At 46.3% G+C, this 18,393-nt stretch overlaps 1 protein-coding gene across 1 annotated transcript in view; it reads right to left on the bottom strand.

The window, feature by feature from the left end:
* Nucleotides 1-14,507, bottom strand: part of LOC142581591 (dopamine beta-hydroxylase-like) — a 64,301-nt gene extending 49,794 nt beyond the window's left edge. Inside the window, exons 1-2 of the mRNA XM_075691219.1 lie at nucleotides 14,287-14,507; nucleotides 6,734-7,095 (exon numbers count right to left, since the gene is read on the bottom strand). Of these exons, the coding sequence (XP_075547334.1) occupies nucleotides 6,734-7,045 (312 nt within the window). The 5' untranslated portion in view covers nucleotides 7,046-7,095; nucleotides 14,287-14,507. The remainder of the gene's footprint in view (nucleotides 1-6,733; nucleotides 7,096-14,286) is intronic.
* Between the last annotated feature and the right edge of the window lie 3,886 nt (nucleotides 14,508-18,393).

Below are 18,393 nucleotides of genomic sequence, written 5' to 3'. Positions count from 1 at the left end.
TCGCGGAGGTACGAAGAAGGTCGATATAGAAAAGGCCAGAGGAGATCAGGCCGCTCCCGCTGTATATACAGGTTTCCCGGGGCCTTTTATGAGTGCTAAGACGATGGCCTCCGGTTCAATATTTTTTCGCGTCCCGCTCTTGTCGGTCTCCCTTCCTACCTCGTTGCTGGCGGCCTGTCTTCTTTTTTTTGTACACTCCACTTATTCTACCATGTCAGAAAAAAAACCAAATGCGCAATTTCTAACGCTCTGAAGGGCGGGCGCCTGGAGTAATGTGATGGGAGACCCTGAATGGCACGGAGACGCGCAGTGAATGTGCGTGCGTGCGTACGTGCGTGCTGGTTGCCGGTGAATTAAGCTGTTATCGAGTGCCTTCACAGGTGCCCCTAGATCGTGTAGACTAGCCGCTCAAGTCGTTCCTGCAGCTGAATTACTGAGAGCGTGCTCAAAAAGTGACAAGAAAATCAAGAATTTATTCGCACTTTCGATCACCTATAGGTGACGCAGCGGAAGTTTAACATAGAGATAAGAAAGACGCGACAAAAGAATGGTTGGACTAAACACACAGAATTGAATAAGAATAGTTGGAGGAAACCACGCAATTGGTGCGACAAGGAAATAAAACAAGCTACAGGAGAGCGAAAGCAGGCATCTAGGGATCATCGAGAAGCCAAAAAGCTGGGATTACGATATATGAAGAGGTTCTCCTTCGGTGGAGCAAGTACGGAGAGATGAAAAGTGTGAGCTCGTCTTAGAGAAAGTTGAATGTACAAGTGAACGTCTGGTGCATGCCATTCGGAAAAGAGACAAAGGCGCACCAAAATGTTTCTGGAACCATGGAAGAGCACTTGTAGCTCCAGCTAGAAGCTTGCAAACGACTATGAGGGATGAGGACGGTAGCATCTTCGAAGGCGACGATGTGCTGGGGTACCTCAGAGATGTTATTGAGGATAACTTCGGCAAGAAAGAAAGCGTAGTTCGGACTGAAACAGATCGAGCAAGAACAGAGAAGCCTGAGAGATAAAAATTTTGAGTAGAAAACTTTTACGTGAAAGAAGCAGAAGAATATGTGCCTAATAACATGGCCGCAGGATCCGATGAAATCCCAGTAGAGCTAAACAAACAGCTCGGTCGAACGAGCAAGGCACTGCAGATTAGTGCCACGGAACAAGTGCTTAAAACGAAGAAAATTCCGGTTGGATGGCGGGAAAGCCAGATTAACCTCATCTACAAAGGTAAATGCGATAAGGATAGGACGAGCTCGTACAGGCCAGTTACAGTAACGTCGGGGAAATATAGAAGCGCAATGAAAACTACAAAATTCCAACTGTTAAAATGGGCGGCGAAAAATGATATACTGGGGGAACTGCAAAATGTATTCAGACCAGACAGGCGCTTAGAGGATAATATAGTTGTACCAACTCAGTGCATAGAGATTTCAGTAGCTCATAAAAGACCTTTATGGATAGCATATCCAGATATTAAGGGAGCCTACGACAACATAGAGAGGAAATTGTTATGGAAGATTCTTAAGCACACAGGCATAGATGACGATTTCATGGTGCTGCTGAGGGAGATATATAGAGACAACTGAGTAAAAATTGTATGGGAAGGCGGGAAATGTAATGAAGTGATGGAAATTAACGGAGGACTGAAGCAAGGATGTCCTCTGTCTCCATTGCTGTTCAGGCTTTATGTTAAGGGCATAGAAATACGACTGGAAAACAGTGAATTAGGGTTTGATTTATCTTACATTCCTAATGGCGCAAAGCGTGCAACTGCAGGTCCCAGGGCTGATGTATGTGGACGACATAGCGCTACTAGCGGACAATGCAAGATAGTTACAGAGACTTGCGAATATGTGTTGCAACGCAGCGACAAATATAGGCCTTAAGTTTAGCACATAGAAATCGAGAATTATGATGTCTAATAAAGAGACATGTAATTACGTGGTATCAATTCACCGGAAAGTTATACCCATAGTAAAGCAATATAAATACCTCGGCGTAGGCATAAACGAAGGAAATACTTACTCCAACACTTATTAGCATAATCTGAAAACAAAAGGGGGAAGCGGAATGCAGCAATATCGAAACATAGAGAACGTTGGGGCTAGAAGAAATATGAGGTGCTCGGTGGAATCTGGAAAGAAGTAATGGTGGCAGAGCTAACGTTCGCAAATGCCATTCTGGGTTTAAAATCGCATATCTTGTCGGGGTTGGAAGTTAACCAGAAATTGACAGGCCGGTTTGCTTTGGGAGACCATGGTAAAACCACAAATAAGGCAGAGCAGGGTGACGTGGGTTGGGCCTCTTTTGAAGTCAGAGAGGCGCAGAGCAAAATTAGTTTTAGGGAAAGACTCAGGAACATAAATCAAATGGGACGGATTGTTAAAGTGCACAAGAATTTCTGCCTCAAAAACGTGGACACCGAATGGAGGAAGAGGTCAAGAAATTTGGCAACCAACTACAGGGTAACTGAAAGTTTAGGTAGACAGCCAGAAGTAACCAAAAAGGAAATGCTCGAAACAGACAGGGAATTGGATGCAAAGAATGGAAACAAAAAATACCATGGTGGTTTGCAAATATGGGAAGAAAGAAGTTAGAAGAGAAAATCTGTACGATAATACGAACAGCAGTGCTTCGGTATTTGAAGCTCGAGCTGGTTGCCTAAGTACAAAGACGTACCGGAGCAAATATTCCCAACAAGCTAAGGCATCTGTCTGCTGCACCAAAATTCCGGAGAGCACTCACCACATCCTAAAGCAATGCGACGGCATTAACCTAGCGAGACCCATAGGTAACGTACACCTTCCATAAGCGCTTGGATTTAAAGAGGATGGAAGCATCGACCGGCCAGCAGTCGAGATAAGCAAGAGACATGTAGAGTATTGGTGGGAGAAAAGCAGGGAAGAGACCGATATGACCGGATCCGTTACAGGCATATATGTAGCGGTATAAGGTAGATGTAGAAGTTTAGAGGAAGAGAAACAAGATTAAGGATATGCGCACAAAAATGCTAGAATGAAAAGCATGTATAGTATACCTGATTTACTAAAGCAGGTTAGGTGACTATTTATCACCGCCCCGTTTCAAAGAGGACGCAAAAAAAAAAATAATAATCCTGGCGGGTATGGAGGCGCTGGAGGGATCAAGGAAACGTGGTTTTCCAGAAGCGGGTGAGTTACTGGTCTTTGTGCCTTTAGCGGCCTGTCGCACGGCAATTTTGCGTGCATTTGAGAGCTTCTTTCACGCTCGGAAAAACACTTTTATGTAGCACGTACTGAGCAACATAAAGCTGTATAGAGAGTTTTGATGTTGCTCTACAATTTTCTCATCAACACTTTTCATCTAATTATGCTATTCGAGAACTTGATTGATTAGTTAGGACTAATTAACTAACTAAGCGGTATGAAAAATATAGTTTGAGCATCTCCAAACGACGGCAAACAACATTACCTTTGTTCTGTCCAGCTACGTGGCATTTGCATATATTTAAGGTTTGGCTTAAGTTACGGATGTGTAGTTCTTTATGATGCATCTGTGTATTCTTTTATAGACATGAATGTCCAGCATAGCTAACTGAGTCAGCGTTGTGTGTGTTTCTTTCTGTGTATTTTTTCTTTATTAATAGCTCAGAGATGTTCAGGCCAGAATATATTTTTTGTTTCTACATACTTGGCTTTTCGCATTGATTTCTTGTATCTGCGGAAAACCGCATAAAGCGGGAGATACACTGTCCGATTCGGTGTCCGATCCGGCGTCCGACGCACCGGAACGGCAGCCGGAATCGAGGTGTTTTGCCGTGCCGAAGCGCCGGATCGGACGTCCGGCGTGCGACAAACGGGGCAGATTTTCATCGTCCGACGCGTCCGACAACCGCACCGTCGTCTGGCCGCAGCCAATGACAGCGCGGCTGGCATGTGACGTTCTATGACGTTCCCTCCACGGAGGCGGCGTTGGCTGGCCGGTTTCTTGCAGTCTTTTTTTTTCCTTGCCTGCTGCAGTTTGTTTCCGACACGAAATAGTTAGCTGTTCAGTAAAATTATCTCGAACGTGTGCCTGTTATGCAAAGCAGCGCCTAGTACACTAGCACCAAGCTACTGGCGAGATCGGGAGCCGCGACGCGAGGGCATTTCGCGGGCAGACAGCACACATCGACCGTCTGAGTGAGGCTGCTCGCTTCGCTTGCACGTTTGCCCTTCGCAAAGACTGCGTCGAGTAAACTAATTGTATTTAATTACGGGCGACCTAAGCGTACAGTGTTAATTGTTTTGGCAAAAATAAGCGCTCTTTGACGAGCTCGCATTGGATCGCCAGCGCCGTCGGCCGCAGCATCCGCCTAGCTAGGCCTACCGGCCCTATCACTGGTTGTTGGCGGAGCCGTCAGTGGACAACGCGCCGTCGTGAAGTGTTCCGTCACTCGCAGGGGCATAATTTTACTGACAGTGTTAGGGTAAAGCGAAACAGTGTTGGGCAGATTTGTTTATATTGCGTTTCTCGACGTGGATATGAAGTCAAGCTGGGGGGCTGTATCTGGGCGGAGCTTACGCGTCGCTCGATCTTTCGGATGCACGCACCGTGTGCCCCGAATCGTGGTATGCCGCATGCCGGGGCATGCGGCGCCGCACGTCGGATCGGACGCCGAATCGTACCGTGTGTCTCCTGCTTAAGCGAGGTACCCATCACCGCTCCACGCCTTCGGCGAAATTTCCCGCGGTGGCGCCAGCGTATCCAGAAAGCGTGAATACTTGGCCTGCAAAACTGCTCTCGAAGTCTGACGACGCGGGAAATACACGACACTGTATTTTTATCTGGCTGCGTTTATTGACCCTCCCCTTCTTCTATATCCTTACAACCGACAACGCTGGCAATCGCGCGACATTAGCCAGCCTTTTAAATTTTTATAGGATACGGCGTACTTTAATATCTGAAACGTACTGCTAACTCATTCACATTCCGATGCTATAGCAATTTTTTTGCGAATATGTAAGGCACAATGACAAAAAAAAAACAAACATAGCAGGTACTGACTAGTTGGTTGGTGACGTTCACACAAACAGGAATGATGAGGACATAGACCGGCACCTGCGCCTCATCATTCATGTTTGCGTGAACGTCTTCTTTTCCAAGTGCGCGTCTTCACACACACACACACACACACACACACACACACACACACACACACACACACACACACACACACACACACACACACACACACACACACACACACACACACACACACACACACACACACACACACACACACACACACACACACACACACACACGCACACACACACGCACACGCACACACACCTTCGTTTATATATATACATATATATACATACACGAAGGCAGGTACTCTGACTCTACTCTGACGAAGGGCTGGTCCACCAGCCGAAAACGTTAAGTAAATACGTCTTCCAAAAGGTTCGTCGTCTCTTTCCTGCACACACACACACACACACACACACACACACACACACACACACACACACACACACACATATATATATATATATATATATATATATATATATATATATATATATATATATATATATATATATGAATGAAATCAACGTTGAAAAACACAACCGATTTATTTCGACGTTTAGGCCGGGGTCAGGTCTACGGTCGAAACGTCGAAGTTCTTCTGCTATGTTTTTCAACTAACCTGGGCTTTATTCAAATACCACTACGGTTGCCAAGAACGCTGATATATATATATATATATATATATATATATATATATATATATATATATATATATATATATATATATATATATATATATATATATATATATATATATATATATGTCAAGAGATAACAAAATATCTATTTATTATAAACATTGACGCCACCCCGATAAAGAGCCATCCCCGATTTATTGCTGCATGCTGCTCTGCAACTTGAAGTCGTCCATTCGCCGTGGCTTCGTTGCCAATTGGTCCAAAATGTCGACAGCATGACGATACAGAAACGTCTATGTGCACATTTAACAACGTCTCTGTGCACGTTTAACGCCCTTGTCGGGCTTTGGAGGTAGGTTTTCGAGCTCTTCAAATGTTGAAAAAGAGCTCTCACTTGTACGCCTATAACGGTTCATACATGAGCTCTACTTAGAAAACGCTAGGTAGTAATGATACCTGCCCGAATATGGTACCTGGCCAAAGCTGACCTGTGAGACGAATCCGAGCCTTCATGCCTGCGCTTGTGTCTAGCTACGAAGGCGGTTTCGTGCGCCCGCCGGATGGGTGACAACATTCCTTTTCATGAACCTTCATCCACCTTGTGGGCTTTCGCAGCAATATGGACTTGCCATGTCAAGCCCGCACCACACTGCAATACTGCAAATATTTTTTTCTTGTTTTCGTAATCTATTTTGAGAAAAAACAGCCCATAACAATTTAACGCATGCTCCCCTTCTCTTTTAAGTAAGGTTTAAACACGACCGTGCCTATCAGCTGACCTGAAAACACCAATGGAAGGTTCTGTGGCTGCCTCTCACTCTGTTAACCCCTGTTGTCAGTTCTGGGAAAGCCGGGAGGGACAGGAGAGAGTAGATAGTTACAATTATCCTCCCCATTTCCCCCCTGTGGTATGTCACTGCTTCTACGTGCAAAAAGTTCTACCATAACACTCTAAGACCACGCGGAGAGAACTGTTATGAAAGACAAATGCGCCATTTTCCTTGCGCCTCTCTCGTTCGAACCCGCGCTCACCTCCAGGTGGGGTCGTCCGTGCGGGTCGGCCCAGAGCACGCAGACGTCAGCGAGAGAGACGTCTCCGCGATCAGAGAAGCCGATGGCGAACCAGTCTTCGGATGGCAAGTCGAGTTTCAGCTCCGCAGTCAGTAATTCGGCTTCGTAGTCGACCGTCCAGTACAGCCGGAACCGGGACTCTGGGTCGAGCATCAAGTCGAAATAGCGCGTCGCTTCCGCCGCCACCGCACATGCGACCACCAGCCACGACATCCAGCGGGGTAGCGCCCACAGTGCGAGGCCAACTGGTCGTCCCGGAACCCCAGCCGACATCTTCTCGTCGGCTGGACCCCTCCAGCAAGTAAGTCGCCTAGATGCTCGGTCTGTAATGAAGAAAACAAACCAAATGTTGTCGACATCACAGTCAAAAAAGCTTCTCTAAATGACTGACGAGGACATGGTTCCAATTTTCATTTCATTTGTGACACAGACGAATTAGCTTTCGTCAATATTTTGATCAGTTGACATTGTGTATGTTGAATGTTGTGTCTATTCAAATGCTTTTCTACACACCTTGTTTAGACCTGTGCAAGGTCCGCAGTATTGTATAAATAAAATAAATAACCCTGTTTGCAGCTGGACAATGACAAATAGCATTGGGAAGGCTTCCGGGTTAATTGAGCACGCGGGGTTTCTTGACGCGTACAAGAAGCTAGGCTGGCTTCATAGGCAGCAGTTGAAGTGCGAGGCAACGCACCAAAGCAACCAGTAGGCAAGCTCTCCCAAGTAACAAAGGACCTAATAAAGAAACGACGAAGAATGAAAGTGTCCAACTCAAGAGATAAGATAGAATTCGCGGAACTGTCAAGACTGATCAACAGGAAGAAAGTAAGTGATAATACAAACTAGAACGTGACAAAAACTGATGAAGCCGTAAAAACTGGACGTAGAAATCAGTGAGAAAGAAACTTGGCATAGAACAAACCAAGATATATGCACTGAAAAAAAAAGCAGGGTAATATCATCAGCAATCTCGAAGATATAGTAAAAGAAACGGAAGAATTCTATACTGACCTGTACAGTACCTAGAGGAGTCGGGATACCTCTATTAGAAACAGTAATGAACAGGATACAGAAATTTCTCCTATAACTAGCGATGAGGCCAGAAGGGCCTTGCCAGACATGAAACGAGGAAGAGCTGCAGGAGAAGATGGAATAACAGTCGATTTAATTAAAGATGGAGGAGACATAATGCTTTGAAAACTGGCGGCTTGTTATACGAAGTGTCTATCGACTGCAAGGGTCCCAGAAAACTGGAAGACTGAAAATATTACACTAATCCACAAAAAGGGAGACGTTAAATAATTGAAAAATTATAGGCCCATTAGCTTACTCCCAGTCTTATATAAAGTATTCACCAAAATAATCTCCAATAGAATAAGGGCAACACTGGACTTTAGTCAACCAAGGGAACAGACTGGCTTCAGGAAGGGACACTCTACAATGAATCACAGCCATGTCATCAATCAGGTTATCGAGAAATCCCCAAAGCTCAACATGCCTCTCTATATGGCTTTCATAGATTACGAAAAAGCACTTGATTCAGTAGAGATGCCAGCAGTCATCGAGGCATTACGCAATCAAAGAGTACGGAATGCTTACGCAAATACGCTGGAAAATATCTACAGAGGCTCTACAGGTACCTTAATTCTACACAAGTAGAAAGATACCTATAAAGAAATGGGTCAGACAGCGAGACACAATCTCTCCAATGCTATTCACTGCGTGCTTGGAAGAAGTATTCAAGTTACTAAACTGGGAAGGCTTAGGAGTAAGGATCTACGGCGTATATATCAGCAACCTTCGCTTTGTCGGTGACATTGTTCTATTCAGCAACAATGCAAACGAGTTGCAACAAATGACACAGGACCTAAACAGAGAGAGCGTAAGAGTGGGGTTGAAGATTAATATGCAGAAGACAAACATAATGATGAATAGCCGGGCAAGAGAACAAGAATTCAGGATCGCCAGTCAGCCTCTAGAGTCGGTGAAGGAGTACGTTTACCTAGGTCTAGTAATCGCAGGAAACCTTAATCATGAGAAGGAAATTCATGGAAGAATAAAAATGGGTTGGATCGCATACGGCAGACATTGTCAGCTCCTGACTGGAAGCTTACCATTATCATTGAAAAGGAAGGTGTACAATGAGTGCATTTTACCAGTGCTGACATATGGGGCAGAGACATGGAGACTGACAAAGAAGCTTGAGAATAAGTTAAGGACCGCGCAAAGAGCGATGGAACGAAGATGGCTCGGCATAACGTTGAGAGACAGAAAGAGAGCGGTTTGAATCAGAGAGCAATCGGGTATAGACGATGTTCTAACTGACATCAAGAGAAAAAAAATGGAGCTCGGCCAGGTCATGTAATGCGCCGGTTAGATAATTGTTGGACTACTAGGATTACAGAATGGGTATCAAGAGAAGGGAAACGCAGTCGAAGACGGCAGAAGACCAGGTGGAGCGAAGAAATTAGGTAATTCGCGGGCGCTGGTTGGAATTGGTTGGCGCAGGACAGAGGTAATCGGAGATCGCCTTCGTCCTGCAGTGGACATAAAACAGGCTGATGATGATGATGACGACAGGAATCAATGCACCGGGGGTACAGGGGGACGTTTTAGACCGCAGATCTTAGGCCCCCGTTCCTGCGGTGAGCGTCGGCGGCGTAACCAAGCGAACGAGCACAGCGAAAGATGAAAGAGCGAACGCAGAGCGGCAGATGAAAGACGCGAGCCGCTAATGGCGGAGACCAGTGAGAGCGGCCCTTTGAGTGACGTGCGCGCAGGAAACTGGTCTCAGCCGGACCGCTCGTTTTGTACTATCGTCTGCTCGCGTCAGCTCTCGCACGCGTTTGTTTGGTTTGCTTGGTTTGGTCACGTTCAAGTTTGTTCCGATTGCCATGGTTAGCGATCCTTTTTTAATCTGATTGTACGCGCGGCGCGAATTGTGTAGCACTTTCTGGAAGCCACGCGACACCAGCGACACTGGAACCTTCGACGAGTCATGTGTAAAAGCTGACGAGCTTGACCCGCAGATCAAATTTTCGACGATGGCCGACTCTGCTACATGTCTCTCAAACTGTTTGCCTCAATATATCGCGAAATAAAAACACGTATAGAGCCGTGCTCAAATTTCACATTAGGGAGTATCTAATCGTAAGTGAATTTTTTTTTTTGCGTTCTGCTCTCACCGGTGCCTCATGGGTCGGGAACAGAAACCGCGGCCTCGCAATCAGCACCAGATGAGATACCCCGGCGGAGCTGCCTGTGCGTTAGTTAACCCATTGTATAATTATTTCTCTACTTCATGTTTATGAAGTCGGTGTTGGGATTCACCACGCGCAAAACGCTTTTTGTTATATTATGGAATGACCTTTTTTTAATGCGTGAGCGTAATGAGTTTTAAAGTGTAAAAAAAGCGCATGAGTGTGAAGTTTGGGAAGCTGGCCACAGTGGTAGGGGTAGAGAGGGGATGGAAAAACGCAGAAAAGCGTGTGTATATGTATATATACACCGGGTAATCATTTTTATGTTTTCCAGAATTTAAGAAATCTTCTGTGGCAGCAATAGCATAATTCCATTCCTTGAGCTGGTATATTCAAAGAGGCGAACATTACTTGCACGAGAAATTGAAACACATGTTCAACTAAATAACGAAAATTAACTTATTAACTTTATAGTTAATTACTTTACAGCACTTATTGCTATTCACGAACTGTAGCCGTTGAGACCAACCATTTCTAGAGTCTCTGATATAGCCTCATGCAGAACAGTGTCATATACTCCTTTGATGTGGAGGAACGTGGCGACAGATAATCGGCGGTCGACTCTATCGTTGGACATGCAGTTATTTACATATGCGATCTCTCTTCGTGAATACCGAAAACGGCCCAACTACTCAACATTATACACACCATGAAGTACCGCCAAGGTGGTGTGTTGAGCCCAACACTCTTCAACATTGTGCTCATTGGCCTCATAGAATGTGTACGAAATACGGTGAAGTTGTCAATCTATGCCGATGAAGTCTGCGTCTGTGCATCTGGTGTGACGCGTCCTCAAGTGCATGCAAGGCTGCAAAAATCTGCGACGTTGATATCGACGTACCTTAGTGAACAAGGCCTCAGGATTTCTCCAGATAAATGTGCATTGGTCAAATTGGAGCCTGAAGCCAATGACTTCGTACGCCATATCCATCGATGGACAAATTAGCTCTCACAGAGATCAAGATCCTAGGGCTGTATATCCCGCAGGGGCGACAGAACACCACCACTATGAAGAAGCTTACAACATCCACCGAGCAAATCCTCCGGATGATACATCGTATTAGAAATAAGCACCATGACATGAAAAAAAGGGACGCCATCCGCTTAGCGCAAGCTTTCGTGATCTCTCGGATAATATACGGGACGGCATTCCTTAACCTCTCCAGGTCGGAAATGGAAAAGTTGGAGACGCTGATCAGGAAAGTCTACAAGACGGCACTGGGGCTACCAAACTCTACGCCAACGGCAAAGCTCATGGTTCTAGGAGTACATAATACCCTCAAAGAGATGTGGGAAGCACAATGCCTCTCACAACTCAAGAGGCTTGCAGCACTCAGAAAACCAGGTAGAGATCTGCTCGTAAAGATCCATATTAATCTGCCCTATACGATAGACCAAAGGGAAGAGGTACCATGTGATGTGAGGAGACGCATCAACGTGTACCCCATTCCGCGGAACATGCATCTTGCACATAACATCGAAAGGAGAAAAGCAAGAGGGGAAGCTCTGCAGAAGGAACGGGACGAGCAACCTAACACCCTTTATGTGGACGCCGCAGGACCAAAGAATGGAGTGATGATTATTGTGGTCTCAACGCCTTCAGGATCGATGGTGAACTGCGCCTCTATGAAAACATCCAACACCACTCACGCAGAGGAAGCGGGTATTGCATTAGCTATAGCATCTAACCCCAACGCCGATGTGCTCACTGATTTCCAGAACGCCTGTCGCAACTTCAATAATGGATCGATTCACAGGTCAGGGTTGCCATTGCTGATTAAGCATCCACCCAGCCAAGCCTCAGTCATCTGGTTTCCCGGTCACCTGGAACTACCAGGAGGAAACGAAGCCGCTCACAGACTTGCCCGAGCTCTTCTATACCGGGGGTCTCCCTCTGATGACCTTGAAGGGTACTGCGACTTAACTGCTTTAGCAGTGTGTGCTGACAATCTCGCACCATACAGAACAGCCAGGAAGGAGTACCCAACACCACATAAATCCCTCATTAAGTTAGAACACCCTTAGGAGACTACAAACAAATACATACCCAACGCCAGCTAAGTCACACCAGTGGTACCCTACACTATACTCTCCGCAATGCCCACACTGTGGAGAGGTAGTTAACCTCTACCACATGGTGTGGGCATGCCAATTTAATCCCATAGTTGACCCCATTCCGAATCCCTCAGAAGAGCAGTGGGAGGCTATTCTGCTCATGGATGATCCTGACCGTCAGCACTGGCTGGTGGGGAGGGCCAGCGCAGCAGCAATAACCCGTGGGCTGCCGGACTGGGCGGCCCACCCACGAGTTCTACGAATATTCAGCAAATAATGATGTTTTCAATCAATCAATCAATCAATCAATCAATCAATCAATCAATCAATCAATCAATCAATCAATCAATCAATCAATCACTTGGAGACCCCACGTGGGCTACCTAAAAAAGCGCCTGATAGCAATCTCTTGTCTTTTCAAGTTTCTTCGAGGAATAGCCTGGGGTACTTCAGTACACGTGAGGATGCACCTGTACCGGACGCTGTTTCTCGGGTATCTGAGGTACAGCTTGGCAGTGCTAACCAATACCTGCAGAACTAACATCCGTACACTGGAAAGTGCTCAGGCCCAGGCGCTTAGGGTTTGTTTAGGGCTGCCACGGTGTCCACCAACATCCGAAACCATTGCAATTGCGGATTATTACTCAGCCAATATTCACATTGTTATGGAACCGCTCAGAGCCCACGTCAGGCAGCTTGCTCGCGCCCCTCTCCACTATCTCGCCATCTCGCCTCACTGCCAGAAGACCGACCACGCGCCTGTTGTTGTCAGACGATACTGCCGTATCGTGTATACCTGCCATCAGATTGCGCAGCTGCATCGAGAGTTTTGCTTCCCCCTTGGTGCTTGGCCCAGCCACAGGTTCGACTGGCAGTGCCACGGATTCGAACGTAGGCAAAACTCACATCGTCGACTCTCAAGCAGCTTTTGCTGCTCTTACTGTAGGAACAATACAACGATCATACCCATATATACACTGATGGTTCAACCACCGTGGACGGATCCGCAGTAACAGTAATTTTTCCTGCGAAAGTCACCGCCTTCAAGTTCAAGACATCGCATCAGACTACATCGACAGCCGCGGAGCTTGCTGCTCTTCGTAGCGTATTATGCATAATTCGATAGGAACCACATCAAAAGTGGGACATTTTCAGCGACTCTAAGGCAGCTCTACATTGCTTGCTTTCCACCATACCCCGTGGACCCTACGAACAACTAGTGCTACAAATCCGAGAGCTCTTCATCGCCTCGTAGAGCAAGGACACGCCGTCACATTTCAGTGGCTCCCTAGTCACTGTGGCCTAAAGGGTAATGAACAAGCCGATGAAACTGCTAGATCTCCCCGTGAATACGGCGTGCAGGAGCCAATCCCGCTATCAAGAACAGATGCAGCAGTGCAACTTTTGTATATGATGCCTTACAATCGTTGTGGAACACACCTAGTTTCTAGCACACACGTCTACATTGACTGGACCCCTGCCTGCAACTTCAGCCTCCACCTGGACTATCCCTACCCGAGACAACGGTACTTTACCGATTGTGGCTGGGCGTCGCATGGACGAAGTCGTTTGCTTGCCGCATAGGATGGGAGGATAGTGCTGCGTGTGACCACTGCGGCGACGAGGAAACTATCGAACACGTTCTTTGTCATTGTCCCGGATACAGTGCACACAGGCGGTCACTCGCGACCACGCTGGCGTGTCTTGACGACCAGCCATTTTCGGAACAGACAGCCCTGGAACACCGACCTATACAGTCATCACACCACAAGACAGTGAAGGCACTCTTGAAATTTTTACGTTCGAGTGGCCTATTGGAGACACTAATTATCATGGACGTTCACGAGCTTCCATACATTTTTTCGTTTCTTTCCTTTTTCTCTTTCCCCGTCTTTCCGTATTTCATTTACCATTACCCTTCTCCCAGTGCAGGGTAGCAAACGAGATTTTCATCCGTTTAACCTCACTACCTTTCCCATCCCGTTTATCACTATTTTCTCTGTAATCGGTGAGTATGGGAGGTGCACCCACTTAAAATGAATTTTCAGGATGAAAACAGTGAATATTTTCAGGATACCGTAGCTCGTAGGACCTTTCAGTAAAGTTATTCCATCCGTCCATTTTCGTCAGTGGCGGGCCAGTGCGGCAGCTATTTTAAAGTGAGAATGAGAAAAAGTGTTGTAAAAATAGGCCTACCGTGGAAGACGTAGTTCCGCTTCACACTTGTCTTGGAGTTTTCTAGTGACGTCGACGTTGGATGCACCTCTTCTAGTCTGAGCGAGATCGCCTGCTGTCTCTCACAGCCGGGCAGCCGGCACTGCGGCTTTGACTGCTCAGATCAGAGTTGAGGAAGCTTGTGGGGGGAGGGGGAGGTGTATACACTGCGCCGGTTTGCAGGAGGCCGTGTATAACCGTACAGGAGGCTGTAGGGAGTGCCACGATTAGTGCGGGAGGAGAACACTGCTGCGGGCCTTTTTGGGAGCGTAAGACACGCGAGACGCCAATGAACGAGGATCAGAGGCGGGGCCCCGAAGCTTCTCGGTTCCAATGGGGAAGGTCCAATCCGGACAGCGGTGACATCGGAGGAGGATCTGCCCTTTGTTTGGGCTTGGCCACCCCATTCAGCGCAGCCACCCCCCTTTCCCATTACTGGCGCAGAGGCTAAGGCATGCTAGCGTAAACGACAAAGAATTAAAAAAAAGAAAGAAAGAAGAAAAAAAGAAGCAAAGTTGTAGACAGCTGGCAATGGAATGAAAGGATTATAGCTGGCGTACGCAGTTCATAAACCCGTACATGAATGACCCCGTCTGATTCTAGGCTGCCCTCTTCCCGTTTTCCTCCAATTCCTCCCGCACCTTATGAATGCGCCTGCAGCGCGCAATATGAACCGCCTCGACGTAGTTCCCCCATATGAGGCCTGGTTGAATTCCTTTGTCGTCCCACACTCTAAGGGCACGCGGGAGCGAAATGAAGGCGCCAGAAGAAAAAGAAAGTAACGAAAAATGCTGCAATATTGCAGTAGAAGAGAAGAAGCGGACATGATAAACTATAAGGCGCCGCTTTGGAAGCATGAAATGACCACGGAGTTTGTTTCTTTAAGTCTAAACACAAATTGAGTTCATATTCAGTTGAAAAACTGGGGTGTTTGGCGCTGTGATGGCGCAAACCGGCGATAATTTGTTGACTAAATGTCGTCGGTGCTCGTCGGGAAATTTTTCTGCCGCAAACCTGAGATGGCACAGAATATTTGCCCTCGAAATTTTGCGTCGCACGCCACGCCTGTCGAGTGAAAGGTCACATAGAAAGGAGCATTGTCTCAGAGGATGAGACAGACGTTGTTCCTCGTAGACTCCCAAAAGACTCCCGTCGTAGACTCCCGTTGTTCGGCAAGTACACTTTGTTACAGTAAACATTGAAAGGAAGATGAATTTGCACGTGTTCTTTTTAAAGTGTCAACAGGGCAACAAGACACGGACAGACGAAAAATTAGGCTACCTGGACATGCGCTGACCCTCAACTAGAGCTTGTTGAAATGCACTGCCATTAGGCTAGTAAGTGAAGAAACACAACAGAAAAATAAACAAGCAAGCAAGCAAGCGAAGGAAGAAAGAAAGAAAAAAAGGAAGAAGCAAGCAAGCAAAGATACAACCAAACATACAAGCAAGCAAGCATTCAAGCAAACCAGAGACAACACATCTAAAGAAGTAAGACACAGCAGGAGGAAAACGCAACCGTCGGTGTTAAATGCAAATCACAGTAGAGCGCAAGAGGTAAATTATTGCCTAATCATATGCACAAGACATAACCCGCCTTCAAATGTGCTTTAAAGAAAGTCAAGTGCTCGACGTTAACGCTTGAACTCAACAATGGCGTGTCTCATGGCCCGCCTTTTTGCTGTAGGACGGCAAATCCCACCAATTAATATCTTGCGTCATTCGCTGCCTGTGACGAGGCATGATTGTAGCGTAGTGCGTGAATCCGAATTACATTGCTTTCGTTCTATATCCTGTTCTTTTCATCCCTTCTTGCCTCCTTTTCTTTACTTTGCGCCGAACAACCCGTTTTAAAGGGAAGTTTAATTAAGATGTGGCGCTCGTCCTGTCTACTTCCTTCAGTTCATGCTTTGTTGCACGCTGACCACTTTGAAATATGAACACATAGTAACACCCAGGTTAAGAAATCTAATGCGGCTTATCTATGTATATCGCAATTGATGAAAGGCTTTTCTTGTGATAAGAACGCTAGAAATGATTATATCATTTGTATACTATATTCCTGATGCTTTTGCTATAGAAGCGTGTTAGCGCTGATAAAATTACGACTCGTTTTTTTAGCTTTCCTTATCAATAAAGTGGTAGAAGATGTTTTTTTCATATTGAGGAGGGATTGCCTTATGGAATAGTAAAAAAAGACAGCTTATGAATGGAACGGTTTTCTACTAAATGGATGTGCTAATTGAAATCTCACATTTTTCGACTGAGAAAACAGCTGCTTGCTGTTCACTTACTTTAATGGAACCAGAACAGAAGAAAGTATATCGAAATTGTACCGATCCCACTCACTGTGGAAACCACGTTATGCGAAGCATTTTGAAAGTACCTGGCTATCTAGCATTTTTTGGGGTTCCGCAAAGCGATACCAGGTGGTCCAACGTGTTTGCGTAAACTGAGTAGTTGTTTGTGTGTGTGGGGCGCCAGCCTATAGATGCCTGTGACGACGGTAGCACGATGACGACCGCGTGGAAGACAATCGTATGGCGGCAACTGCATAATTTTTACGCCGGCCATTCGACGCGAGCTTACGACATGGCAAATGTTGGTTTCTGCATAAGCAGTCGACGAGCGTAAGCGAGTGGAACGTAGATCGTGAAGTCAACAGCGACTACGTGTTATGCAGTCGTAGTACGTGTGGCTATGTGATGTGGTGTATGTTAAAACGGCGATGACATTCGTACACCGGCGAAGAAATGTAGCATTATTAACTTGGGCGATCATAAAGTAGGTATAGCGTCGCACAATTTTTACGTAGCGTGCTGCGCGGAAAGTACGGAGGAGAGTAGGCCGGTCCCGGAGGCAGCGCAGTTTGACACGGCGCTTCAGAGCGCGAGCTGTCTTAGCGAAAGAAGGAGAGAAAGTGGCACGTGGCGGGCGTTTCAAAGAGCTGACTGTCTTTGGAGCGGACGGGAATGGAGGGATTCGGCACCGTCTCTGGTGCACGAATGAACTGTGGAAAAAAGTGTGGGACTGCGGTTTGGCTCGCGACTCTTTGAGCCGACACAGTTCGCGGACATTGAATATCCTTGTGAGCCAACAAAAAAAATATCTTGGCGTTCCGTTGGATGCATACAAGTCAAGTGCACAACATTACTGGAGAGAACGTGTACCAACCCCGAAGCGTTATGCACAAATATTCGTTCCCCATAACTTCTCAATCATTGGCAGAGCTAGAGCGTGCAATTTATTTTTGGCAACAAAACTCTTCTGTGTGCTGCAAATAAATACCGCATTGTTCCAAGTTTTACACGCAATGGTATGACCGAATCTTCGCAACATTTATTTGATCGTCATCAGCTTATGAGCCAATGAGGCGTGACAATATTTTCAGACCAGTTAGCGCAAGCGGACTAGGACTGGTTCACTTTCAATTCGAACTGTACGCCAAAAAAAAGAAAAAAAAAAAGACGGCTCGGCAATGAAAGGGCGGAGGGGGGGGGAAGGGAGCGTAATTCACAAAGAGTTTAGTTCATAAGTGCCTTTTGCCATCAACTGGCCATCTTAGATAATAAAAATTACGCAGATACAACCCCCGTGTGTGAATCTGAGAAGCGAAGCTTTCGTGAAGCGGGTAAATAAATTCCCTGCCGCTGATCATATCCTGCGCAGCGTTTTGCACCACAGCGGTTACCTGCCTGCCAGTGAAGGCGGCAAGACGCGGAGGCTTCCACCACGTGACTCACCTGACCGCGAATTATACTGTTTCCGGGATTGACCCCCTTTACTATAACACTGCATCTAGTGTCGGCGCGCCGACTAGAGCGGGCCCACCTTGGAGATAGTATAACTGTAAACTGCATTCATAGCAAATAAGCAAAGGCTCACTAGAAACGAAAACGAAGGAAGATGTAGACACAAGCCATGAATAAATACCAGTAGATGCCCCAAACCCCAAACCGTAGGAAAGCAGGCATAGACTCGAAGGTTGGCTTTATTAAATGAATTGTGATCTTAATGACGTATATTCGTTGCGATGAGGATTTTTAGGCAGCGTATGTTGTTTCGTTGCGTATTTCCGTAGACAACAGAG

The sequence above is a fragment of the Dermacentor variabilis genome, chromosome 1 (assembly GCF_050947875.1).
Source record: "Dermacentor variabilis isolate Ectoservices chromosome 1, ASM5094787v1, whole genome shotgun sequence".
Classification (NCBI taxonomy): Eukaryota; Metazoa; Arthropoda; class Arachnida; order Ixodida; family Ixodidae; genus Dermacentor; species Dermacentor variabilis.
The sequence above is the reverse complement of the archived record's forward strand: the minus strand, read 5'-3'. Positions and strand labels throughout refer to the sequence as shown.